At 37.8% G+C, this 12,883-nt stretch overlaps 1 protein-coding gene across 8 annotated transcripts in view; it reads right to left on the bottom strand.

Moving 5' to 3' along the window:
- DOCK4 (dedicator of cytokinesis 4) overlaps positions 1-12,883 on the bottom strand; it is a 281,325-nt gene that overhangs the window by 6,721 nt on the left and 261,721 nt on the right. For 5 of the 8 annotated variants that reach the window (XM_064142114.1, XM_064142115.1, XM_064142117.1 and 2 more), the window contains 9 exons: positions 10,928-11,011; positions 9,028-9,147; positions 8,391-8,512; positions 8,005-8,125; positions 6,862-6,943; positions 6,541-6,650; positions 5,272-5,439; positions 2,705-2,777; positions 418-531 (listed from right to left, as the gene is read on the bottom strand). In XM_064142114.1, the coding sequence (XP_063998184.1) occupies positions 418-531; positions 2,705-2,777; positions 5,272-5,439; positions 6,541-6,650; positions 6,862-6,943; positions 8,005-8,125; positions 8,391-8,512; positions 9,028-9,147; positions 10,928-11,011 (994 nt within the window). The remainder of the gene's footprint in view (positions 1-417; positions 532-2,704; positions 2,778-5,271; positions 5,440-6,540; positions 6,651-6,861; positions 6,944-8,004; positions 8,126-8,390; positions 8,513-9,027; positions 9,148-10,927; positions 11,012-12,883) is intronic. The other 3 variants (XM_064142118.1, XM_064142119.1, XM_064142120.1) reach the window with 1 other exon arrangement.

The raw sequence follows: 12,883 nt of genomic DNA, 5'->3' as shown, positions 1-12,883 counted from the left end.
TAGTATCATTTAAACAACCTCTCCTTTAAATGGAAATTAATCTTTTGAAAGGGAAATTGATTATAGTAACAGAACTCATGTATGTCCATGATTACTATGTATTTAGTGGCCAGTGAGAGTCTTTGTGGTTAATGCTCATTTCTGAATGCTAACTTCCAATTATCCTAAGATCAAAAGATGAAATTTGATTGTCCTCCCCTGCACCAGCATGAACTGCCTGAAACTACTCAGTCATTAAGGGAAGGGGCAGAGTACCAGAAACAGAATGCTACAAAGAACATTAATGAGATGAAAGCTGTAAGTAATCTAATAAATAAACCTGCTCAAATAGTGAAAAATTAATCAGAGTGAAAAGAATCCAAGCCCTAAAGAATTTTTTTTTAATTGGAACTTAGCATGAAATGTCCATTAACTCACCAGTCTGTGCAGGTCTTGGTGGTACAGGAGGAGATATAAGCTTTCCACTTTCTGATGTGTTTCTGGCTTCCTTCCCACTGTCCAGGCTCCAGCTGCTGGGAGTGGCATTTACAGCTGGAAGAGAATAAAAAAGCTGGCATAGGCATCAACACTTCTAGCTCTCTGATTTGCCTTTACTCGTGAGGGTGAAAATATAGAGTGAAAACGCTAAACAACTCAACAAGCACGCCTGAAAAGCTCTCGTGATTACATCAGCATTTGAAAAGCTCTTATATAATGGCTGTCAATCTCCTGGTCGCCAATGTATGCATCTTGCCTTCAGGTCAGTTAGCGACTGTATAGCATTTGGGACCATCAACAACAGTAGCAGCTGAGATAGCACTCTGATGCACTGCAAATTCAGCTACAAAGGGAGATAAGCTCTTAGCCTGTTAATACAATCAGTTTATCTTTGCACCAGGCTCCTATTTAGAGGTTTCTAGGCATAACGAAGCAGACTATTCTTAAACTGTTTCCATTAACTCATTTTTATATACAGAAGAGACTAGAGGAGGGAATCTGCCAAATTCCAGTCTTCCTCAGAATGCTTTTGGTGCTAACAGTCTTCTGCTGCTTGCATAGGCTACAAATTCAGAATGGAAAGAAGGACACTGAATGGAGTAAAAATTGGAAGAAATTAGAGTCTGGATTGGGAAAAAAAATACTGTGGACTGAGAAAATTTACATACACTGTTTGTATCCAAGGTCAAGGATCTCTGCTTGATCATGTAAATTGACTGTCTCATTGAAATGTATAAAATTAGGTGTTGTATTTGTCTGTGTTACATTTACTACATTCAGAGACTTCAACTGAATGATCCTGTAATGCCAGGCACAGCTATTCATTAAGACCTGGATTATCTCATGTTATCAAGGAGCCACCAATACTGAAAGAAAGACAGGGCATTTGGCATGGGCAGCACAAAAGCTAACTTAAACCCCACAATTTTCTACATATCCTGTAAAAAAGTGGAAAACTGCTTCAAGTCTCCTTGTTGCTAACTGATGGTATCAATTATGGCTATTATAGCAATACCAAGGGCTCTCAGGAGGACTGCAGTCCAGTACAAAAAATATTTGTTTCCTATCTGTAACAAAATTGCTACAATATAATTACACATTAGCTGACCCTGAAAATAGTGCACAGAACAATTATTTTCCAGAGGATCGTTTTGCTTTTTTATTGCCAAAATATCCAATACATTGTTTGCTTTCTATTGTAGGCTTCAAATAGTAGTATCATTTTGCCCTCATCTTAAAAATTCCTTGGCACCAGACACAGTGCTTGAAACTTTTCAAAAGCGGTTGGTTAAGTCATCCAAGGAGTCAATTCTTTGGACTGCTCAAGTCTCCAGGAGAGAACATTTTATTTTAACAACTATGCAATGTACTTGGCTGCATAGGGCAGTGGAATTTTTTTCCCATTTCCATGTCAATTGATATGTTTTTCAGTCCTCTGAAGAATTCCACACTTGAGCATTCATGAAAATGTACACACAAAAAAAACTTATAAAATTCAGGTCATATTGACAAAAAATCTGATTCCTGATCAGTTCTTGTTACAGCATATTCTTAAAATATTCATTTTCAACACACCTGTTCTACTGTATCTTTTATTCAGGGTACCAAAAGAGGCAGCACCTAACAAAATGCTGAAGCTTATAACAGATGTGAAGCACATAATAAAGTTCCAGGACAATAACCACGCTAACAGCATTAAATTTTCCTAATGTGTAAAATTCAGAAAGTCAATGTTTTGTCTATGGAAATTCATAGGTTTCTTGTTTGATCTAAAGCCAAAAAACCCACAAATCACACACTGATCTTTTCTCTTCCAAATGGTAACCAGAAGCACAGTGACTTATATTTGGTAAGGCGGGCTTGCAGGTACCAATCTTCAGGACTTAGACCGTTTGTTTACCTTCTCTCTGCATCAATCTCCAGTTGTTCTTCTCCAGGGTGTCTCTTCACCACGTGTCTCTTAAGAAGCAGAGAGGACAGCTCTCACAGGCAGCCTGCACACTTTTGGGCCCTTCCAAGTGCAACACTCAGTGCAAACAAACACCATGTTCCCCCTATATTGCAAAGTCTTTTTAAACTTACAGTGTTAATGTAATCTTGTTAGTCACAGTGTTTTGGAACTTGGAGATAACTGTATGCACTCAAAAGAACTAGCATTCTACAGAAAGAAGGCTAATTGATTATATTTTCATTGCTTCCAAGATTGGTATGAAGTATTTCCACCCACCTTTGTCAGGACCAGGCAGATTGGAATCACTTCGAGGCAAAGCACTGTCTCCGATATGATTGAAGAGCATTCTCTGTAAATTGAGAACAGTAGGTTTTATGCAGAGCTGCTGTTGTATTTCAGAGGGCTTTATGAAACAAGTAGCGTTTTGTTATCATCTGGGGTGCATTAAGAAGAGTGTGGTGAGCAGGTCACGAGAGCTTCTCCACCCCCTCTACTCTGCCCTGGTAAGGCTGCACCTGGAGCACCATGTCCAGTTCTGGGATCCCTAGTTCAAAAAGGACAGGGAACTACTGGAGAGAGTCTAATAGAGGGCCACAAAGACAAGGGGACAGATGCATCTGTCTTACAGGGAGAGGCTGAGAGACCTGGGCCTCTGCAGCCTGGAAAAGAAAAAACTGAGAGGGAATCTTATAAACACATACAAATATCTAAAGGCTGGAAGTCATGAGGGTGGGTCTCAGCTCTTTTCAGTGGTGACCTTCCAATGCCTACCATTCTATGATTCTATCTCCACCACACAGGTCAACTTTGGAGGTTGAGTGATACACATTGCTGATGGTTTAACAAAATTATATGCATAAAAACAGGAGTGGACTAATTCTCTGAAAACTGTACATGCCAGAATCAGAGGAAGGATTATCATGTACTGAATTTTGACAGTTTCCAGATGTCTAAAACCATAATAAGGCTCACTCCTCAAGTGGTATCGTGATAGATAACTAAACAAGTTTGGAGATAGATTTGCATTAATTTCATTGCAGAATCAGGATTTGAACAAATTGTTTAACAATGTCCAAGTTATGGCTGTTATTGTAAAAGAGCTTTGTGTATTACTTGTATTTTTTTTAATTTATTTGTAATTTTGTGTTATTTTGTGTGCTGGTAACTATTCTTCTTTCTTGGACATGGAGCTGACCCACTGTCTTTACTTCCCTGAATATCCATTAAAAAAATAAAAGTAAAAAAAAATAACAGTCTATTTATGAAGCAGTTATTTCTTATATTAAAATAATCTGCAAGTCACTAGTTTATCATGATTACAGATGTAAATAGCATGCAGTTAAGCCTATGTGTAACTCAGCTGTATTTTCCAAAGAAAATGAGAACAGATAAACTTCATTATTATCTGAAAGTAATATCAGACAAACAGCAAAACCCAAATCAAATTCTATTCTCGTATCTCCTTTCACTGTTCACAGAGCACTATGCTGAGTCAGCAAGGCACTTTGCTGTGCTTCCACAAGATGGCAAACACAGCTGCAAAGTAATCATCATTGATCTAATATGTAGCTGGATGTCACAAAGTGAACTACAATACCTGGCCAATTCGGTTTGGCTTAAAACATTTGATAGAGAGAATTCTTTGGTGGAATTTGACCTATACTAGATTTGTCTATGTTGCACTAAATTCAAATCTCTTTTTAAGGAGTTAGTATTAAATTGAGGTGGTCTAGCAACACATGTACTCTAATGCAACCAGAATATGAACCTGACTGGTCTGAATTGAATGTTTACTGCTTAGTGAGTCTGCAGTGCACTACGATCCGGTGAGAAAGTGTTGAAATCTGTTTTCTTTTGCAAAGATAAAGGTCAAAGGCTAAAGAACAACAAAAATTGAAAGAGGTAAAGAGACAAAAACTGAATGAAAAATAAAGAAACACAGACATACTGAAATAACTAACAAGAGTACTGACGGGATGCTAATGAGATGCAAAAAAAACATGAAGAAATGTGAAACCCAAAAAGCTCTGTTCAGAAGAACAATAATGCAAAAACTAAGGAGGCTTGTTGACCAGTCAATGACAGCAGGCATTCCTCTTCAGAGTGTTGGAACAGCAGGAGAGACACTGTACAATCACTCAGATGAAAAAGGAAGCACAAATGGATGTTGACTGCAAACAGCTGTACAAAGATAACCCTGAGCATCAGTTTCAGTGAGGAAAGTGGATGCAGCGCTGCTGTGGTCTTGTTTTATGAAGTCCATCAAACTTAATTAAATGAGGTAGCTATAGCCTGAAAGGACTTGATTTGGACTTCAAGTGCAGGAATTTGCCTCTGTGTCTTATATATCCCATTTGAAAAAAAACTATTATGAAAATTGTACTAATAAAGATGTAACAAAGACATTCTTAAGGTGTACTCACTAAGATGTAACAAAGACATCAGGAAGGTAGTCCCTTCCTCATTAGCTTAGTGTGAAGTTCCAACCAGGACTGTTGAAGTTAACTTGTGTTAGAATAAAAACAGAAAGAGTAAGGAAGAGTTTGAGAATCTAAATTCCAATGAGAGTTGAAGGTTAAGATATCTCCTTACAATTGTCCTGAGGATTTATTTCTCCCTTCTTAATCGGAAGGCAGAGAATCAGATTTTTTTTCTTTGGTTGTTTTTTTTTATCATCACAGTTCATTTTTATTGCTCAGGGAATATAGCACCAGAGAAAGAAACTGTGCCTTTCCCCAGAAAGATATATCCTCATTTATGGTTATAAGGGCAGAAAGAAACTGACAGACTTTCTTATCTGTGAAGCATATTTCACTGTATGAGCAAGTTAGTTTTCTACTTACCCTCTCGTGGGACACTGAGGGTAGAGAGAGATTGGGAGATTTTCCTGCTGGGCGAGTCTCAGAGAGAGAGGAGATGGGGCATACGAGCTCCTCAGCCTCCCTTATCGAATCTCGGGCAGAGTGGGGGGTACAAGCCATGTTCCACTTGGCAAAGCAAGAGTTTGCAGTCTGGGAGCAAAAACGGGATATTTTTTTCTTTGCAGCAAACTGCAAAACCGCTTCAAAATAAAGAACATCTCCTAGTCTTTCCTGTATGTTAGTTTGGCTACACTGCCACTGAGAAAGTGCCCAGTAAATATAGCAGTAAGAAGTTCCCAAAAACTGCCCTCAGGTCTGGCTAAGCCTCAGTATTATTTTCCAAGCCCCCAGGAAAGAGCATGAAGACTTAACCAGAAAAGAGATAAAAATGAAAGTAGGAGCCAATTCAATAATGGAAGAAGCAAGGGACAAGAATACAAGTAATCAGAAATCAGCACACAGTACAGGATCCTGGACTACCAAGCTGTTTTTTTTAAAGATCCAAAGTTTCTGGTGGAAATGAGTTTTGAGAGGAGGGCTTTTCACACTGTATTGTGTTCTCTTTCTCAGCTCCAACAAGAGGTGCACCAGAAACAATGTAAAGTGAAAGCACTTTAGGAAAGTAGATCTGTTAAGAAGAAAAGATAACTAAGGATTCAAAACTGGCCAGCTCACCAAGGTCATTTTACATTTCAGATAACTCAAAAGATACAAATCCCATACAGACCTACAAAACCATAATTTTTAGGTAAGAATACAACTTATTAATTTATTTTGAGTAACAAAATATCTATCCTTCTTTTCTGACACTACATTGAAAAATAGTTTGCCGCATGGAGTGGATTATTAGGGTCACCTATTTCAGAAGAAATAAAGGTGAGGTCAACATGGACAATTGCTGTGACAACAGTTTTTCTTTCTTTCCCCTTCCCTAGATTAACAAATGCTGCTTTTTTGCACAAGCAGGCTGTGTCATCTGGTAAGTCTTTGCATCTCTCCCTCACTGCAGTAAGTATCAAAAAGTAGACCTAAATCTGAGCAAAGCAAGTGGAAATTTGATCAAAGACTGTGTATTCTATTGATGTCTCTTTCATGTAAAATGTTTTAGAGTATTTCCTTGTAAAAAGGAACAAAAAAACCTCTTGAAAATTAACAGCAGTGAACAGACACTGAATCTGCTTGAAGTTCAACAAACGCCTTTACCACCTTCTTAGTTACTTCTGTTCAGAGGACTTCCAACAAGCTTCCTACCTGTGAGTTTTCCAGAGGTGTAGGGTAGATGGCACTGCAGGGCCTCTCTCTAGGAGAAAGGCAAGAGTTTTCTCGGGAATGCTTATGCTTGTCAGATAACAGCGGAGAAGCTGGAATATAAATGTGTCAAGCAATTAAAACTCATGCAATGAAACTCACACATTTCAATTCTGTGCTTATGACAGACAAAATCCCTGTCCCAAGTAATTCATATTCCTAAAAAAAAGGCTAAACTTGTTATCTAAGTGATATGCAGAAGTGCAGCTGTGTATATACCCAAAAATCAATAAACATGGTTTACCACAGGAGACAAGCACTGACCTCTGGCACTGGATGGAGCAGAACTGGTCACATTAGGTGAAGCAGAATGAGTGGAACTCAGACTTGAGGTAGACGGACTAGGCTGCATATGGAAGAGATGCTGTTGTTACCACATCACACTTACAGGTTTGGAAAACCAAAAAACAAATCATAACATCCTTTTCACTAAAATAAAGAACTTGTAATTTATTAGACTATCTTCAAAGTAGTGAACCACTATAAAGAGAATTAATGTAACTACACAAAGATGCAATTATATAATATATTGTATAGAGTTAACATTCCAGGGGGAGTAACCCTGAACCTGGCCCTAGGGGTCTTGACCCCTCCCCAGGGGTGGGTCACACCACCAGGTGATGGTTAGCCCACTCCCCCCCCACTTCCTGTCCTATAAAATCAGGAGCACTTCCTGTTGCTCTCTCTCTCTCTTTTGCCACACACCACACTCTACACATCTCTGCCTGCATACCACCATACCACGTGGCAGACACAAGGCAGACAAAACCACCATCACACAACTCGGGTTGTATTTATACCTTTTGTATTTTGCTATTTCCCCTTCCCTATCCTTTGTAAACCTCCCTACCTCAGATACCTCTTCTAAGTTATTGTTAAACTTTTCCTTTTAACTTCCAAATTGAGTAAGATTGATTTATTTGGGTGTGCTTATCTCTCTCTCTCCCTATATCTCATCCCTATCTTTGGGAAAGGAGGGGGAAGAGGGGAGGGCACTCTACAAATTGTTATTGGGTCTATCTAATTTATTGGAGTCTCTGGGAATTTGGATTAGAACCCAAGACATACATCTAACTATACTGAATGGATAGAGATTAATTACAATAATTATATCACAACTACAACAAGTGGACAGTAAAGTCTATGTAAGGTCGGGTGACTTCATCACAAAGCATTGCTGCTTATTACTTTTGTGGCAAATTCATGCTCCAAGTTAAAGAAAAAACAGTTACATAAAAATGCCTTCTAACTTAAGGAAGCTAACAGCCTGTTTAAAGATTTGTTTTTCAAAAAGATGTATCAGCAATAACTTTAAGATTTCTGAATGAACTAATAGGAGCATTAATTTAGTAAACAGCCTTATAAAAAAGAGTCCTCTTTAATTAGAAGAATGACAGCAATTTGTACCTGCATGTTAAAAACTTCATCAGAGCTCTCCGATTGCCCAGTGATATTGCTGACTTCAGCAGAAGCTTGGGATGACAGCGATGAGGATGAATACCGATTGACAGCTGGGTAACTCAAGGGACTATTATAACAATAACCAAACACAAACTGGTGAACTCTATTTGCCAACCATAACTTTCCATGCAAAAGCAGCACATGTTTAGTAATCTCTATTAATTTAGACAGATGAGTGGAGAGAGAGGGGAGGAGAAACAGATATGTCAACTATTTGTGACTAAAGATGCTTCAGGTGGGTCAGACAAGGAAGCATGAATGCAATAAACGTATTTTAAGGGTCATTTTCTGCAAATAACAACATCTATTCAATTTGTAGTGTTTCAACTAACCTGCGTCGTGGTATTACCCTGGCACCATCAGGGCTCATAGAAACAGGTATGGAATTTCGGCATACACGAGGACTTCCATTTGGGAAATGAATAGGGCTAGCTTGTACACAGGCCAGAAATTCCTATGGAGTGATTAAAAGAAGACTAATTAAAATGAACATAATGTCACGAAGCATTTGATAAGTACCAAACGCAATTTTAATAGTTATATCTGTATTTTGGATGAGCTTGATCATTAGCACGAAAAGTATTTTAAACCTTTCACTGATAATACTTTCTCTTTAGTACTATGTGACTATTTTTCTCTGCACTATGTGGAAGGTCTAACTCTTCAATTTGTGGCACTGCAAGAATGCTACAAGATGTAATGTGGACAAACCACCAAAAGATGTCGCTGTTTATTGCGTAAGAAAATTCAACAACCCTTACTTCAACTAAGTTTCCTGGTTTATCCATGCATCTGCTTATGTACCTGGATGCCCAAGCTTGCTTAAGACAACAACCCTTACTTCAACTAAGTTTCCTGGTTTATCCATGCATCTGCTTATGTACCTGGATGCCCAAGCTTGCTTAAGAAAATTCAACAACCCTTACTTCAACTAAGTTTCCTGGTTTATCCATGCATCTGCTTATGTACCTGGATGCCCAAGCTTGACTTCATCACGAAGAACTGATCCACCAGCTTTTTGTGCAACGGCCTCATGTCCTGTGGTACCACCTTCTCATGCACTGCCAAGCCAAATTCTAGAATCTGGGCCTGGAGAAGAGACAGGAGGAAAGGGGAAAAATGTGAGGGGGTTGCTTGTTTGTTCTTTTCTTTTATCATCAGTTAGGATATCATCAAAAAAATCAAGCAAACAGCACATTTTATTAAAAACATATATCTAAATCCCTGACAGACTTGTAATCAAACCAAAACCAGTAATATACAAGAAGGTTTATATCTTTTCAGATTTTACTATTCAGCTTTCTCAAAGATTTAGCATACACACATCCAACTCTAATATAAACACCACTATAGATAACATCATGAGAAAAGGGGCTAAATGGCTACTTAAGCAAAGGAACGGTTCTGAGACCTAAATAAAAAATCATTTTCTATAAGAATAGTTAGAATGAAACAAACAGCAGTGGCCACACCCACCTGAGACCCTGTAATATATTTCCATGAAGTCCATGGTTCCCTATCTTATCTCAAATCCTGAAAGACCTCAGTAAATGGGAGGATTTATGTACGTTCTTGATGAAACAGACTTCAGAGTAACACTGCTAAAACTCTGATCTTACTCAAATTTGGTCACAGGCATTTAAAATTCTGAATTGGTTACATGAGAATTCAGACAAATTAAAAACAAAATAGCTACACTATGCTGTAATATCTTTGGATAAGATCTACTAGCTGATGTTTACAAGCAGCCTGTGAGCGGGCATACAGCTGAGCACCATCACTGACCCGAGGTCAGGACTGCAGCACACCCATCTGCGCACACAGCCATCCCAGCCCTTCTGAGCACTTCATGGTCTCTGTCAAATCATCTGTGTGTGCCAGATAGAGCTTAACTGCTATCACCTGCTTTTGTCATAGGAAGTTATTAACTCCAGCTCTAAATTGTGAGTCTTAGTGAGATGAATTATAGCTTGGGAAAAAAAACCCTGCAATACGAATTACTATATATGATCTAAATGAAATTCAAGTGAGTTCAGTGAACCTATTCTGACTTATACTGTCTGAGGAACTATCCTTCAGCTGATATGACCAAAGAACACCACAATACTGACAAAAAAAGGAAATTTCCATCTTGCCAAATTCCAATACTCTGACTGTACCAAGCTGTCAGTAAAGCTTGAAATTTCAGTGTGCTGCGTGGAATAAAGACAGGCAAATGTCAGTCAAAAAAGATGAAATACTTTGTAAAACCATTTGATAACTTTTTTTTTTCCCATTATTTACAAATGGAGACATTTCATATTTGCAGCTGGTAGGTCAGTGCCTTATAAACCAATTAATAAATAATAATAATAAATTCTATCATGCATAGAATACTTGCCTGTTTAATCACCACGTGGTATTTATTTACTTTGGCAATTATTTTTAGATATCTTCTATTGTAGTAAGAGTTTTGGGGTTTGCTTTTTTTGTGTGTGTTATTATCAACCTTGCAGTGAATGTTGGGGTTTTTTTTTGTAACACTGGCAAAATATGTCATAGAAGTTTTTGCTGAAACCATCCAAGTTTCAGTGAGTTAATATTTATCCTGTAGTAGTGGTAAAAGATCCTGTGCAAGTATTTGCATATAAGCATCACAAAACAAAAGCTTGGTTTTCATTCAATCTTTAATTTTGAACAACACTGAAGTGGTTAAGATGATGATGAAAAGAACTAAGGAAAAAAAATACTAACATGACACATAAACCTGCTTGTATAGGATGCTACTGTCTACTTGGATTATAAATCAGAAAACACTGAGGACCATTGGACAATAAATTAACCTCTGAAATGTTATCCTTTATCTAGAACAGTCTTGCCTCCACTTTACCTGCTCAAGCATCAGCTCTCTCAAACGTGTGATCTTCTCTCCATCCTCTGGATGGTTCAAGATGTATTCTTTGACAAAGAATGCCTAAGCAGAAAAAAAAAATCACAAGGTAACAGAATAAAAATGCACCACTTTCTTCTTATTATTTTTGAAGTTTCTAGATTATACTTTTGAAACAAAATCCTCTTTTTACTGCAGTAGTGGATAGTGAATGCTAAATAATATTTTTTTTGTACACACATTGGTACAAACTACGAGCAAATAAAATGTAGCCATTGAGTGCAATTTACCTATTGTTCAATATCCAGGACAGATCCTGGAAACCTGCAAATCAGAGTTGAAACCAAACAGAAGTCATCTGAACTAAGTATCTCTTTCCCATTAATTGTTCCTCTCTTTTCATAATAAGGAGCTTCATTCCTTCTTGAATACAAAGATGTCTTAAGAACAGTGTGGAATTGTATATGATATTCTTATTCACTCAATATAAGTAACATTTTAAAAGGACTCACATTCATGTCAAAAAGCCACACTTCAACATCATCTCGTCAACATGCAGGTGTCATACATGACCTTCCACCCCACCTTAAATGCTCAAATTGTGGTATCCTAAAGTTGTTTTACCCACCAGCAATGGTCTGCGCATATCAATTCCCCATTTATTCAAGACCACATCTTAATGCAGAATCCTACCCTGTGTGATAGTTTAAGGTTTATTGGAATATTCTAATATGAGAAATTGGTACTTTCCTGAAAGTTCAGTGTAGAATCTGAATAAGCAGGGCATTGCTTGTAAAAGAATAATAATGATCAAGTCTATATCATTCACTGGTTTGCTAAGAGATGTATAAACAATGCTTTCCTCTTGGCTCTTGGGCACTGCATCCATTCACTGTTCCTTTGCTTCTCTCTCAAACTCTTCCCCTAACCTTGACTGACCAGATAACACGTGAGTTTTGCTGGTTGTTTTCTTCCTGGCAAGAGAGGGTGGTGTTGGCCCCTTGGGGGCTTTCTTTGTCCATGGGGAGGAAACCTGGATTTTTGTATTATTTCTAAACTGCACATAATTGTAAATACATGTAAATATATTTTGTATATATGCTTGCAAATTTAGCTTTGCTGTAAAATATAACTTTATCTTACTTCCAAGCCGTCTGAGATGGTATGGTAAGCTTTAACTGGAGGGGTTAAGTTCCTAACTCACCATACCCTGCAAAGGTGTTATACTGGGTACACAACATAACACTATTTTGCAAAGAAAACGCCCAGCTGCTCATATAGAAATTTCCAGACCCTCTCAAAGATGTATTTGTCACAAAAACTGTATGCATACCTACACGTACACACTATTTTCTGTCGATAGCAGTAAGGAGATAGTGGCTGCTCTGTGCTGTGTTTTCCTTTTGCACCTGTCTTAGCTCATATACTTCTTACAAGGTTCTCCATCCAGCTTTAGCTTTTAAAATCTTTACTATGCAGAATGACTGTTAAATATGGGGAGATCTGGAGCTGGAGGTAAATATAATGATTGCTCTGAATAAAACCCAAAATTTCGTATTTTGACACCCTGAAACAAGGAAGCACTCAGACTTATCTAGAAGATGCTGATACTGTAATGAAGAGCATTTATTTCAGATGATCCTTTCACAGCAGATAAGTAGAATTGTAAAAATGTTTAAATTGTTAAAAGGAGCCTTCTGATACTTGCTAAAATCCCAAATCTCAAACTTCTGTCAGATGATTTTTCCCCCCTCTCAGCTACAAGCTCAGTATCAAGCAGGTAGCATCCCAGAGCTTTTGGGCTAAGATTTCCGCAGATCTGTAATATGAGTCAGAGCTGTAATAATCTAACTTCAAACAAACTCATCACTTAGAAATTAATCAGATTTTGACTAAATCCAGCAATATTCTTGAACTCTTGGTTTCAAATAATTACTCACAAAAGTGCCTCAACTC

Source organism: Pogoniulus pusillus, chromosome 4, assembly GCF_015220805.1.
Source record: "Pogoniulus pusillus isolate bPogPus1 chromosome 4, bPogPus1.pri, whole genome shotgun sequence".
Classification (NCBI taxonomy): domain Eukaryota; kingdom Metazoa; phylum Chordata; class Aves; order Piciformes; family Lybiidae; genus Pogoniulus; species Pogoniulus pusillus.
Note: the sequence above shows the minus strand (reverse complement) of the source record. Positions and strands in the feature narration are given on the sequence as shown.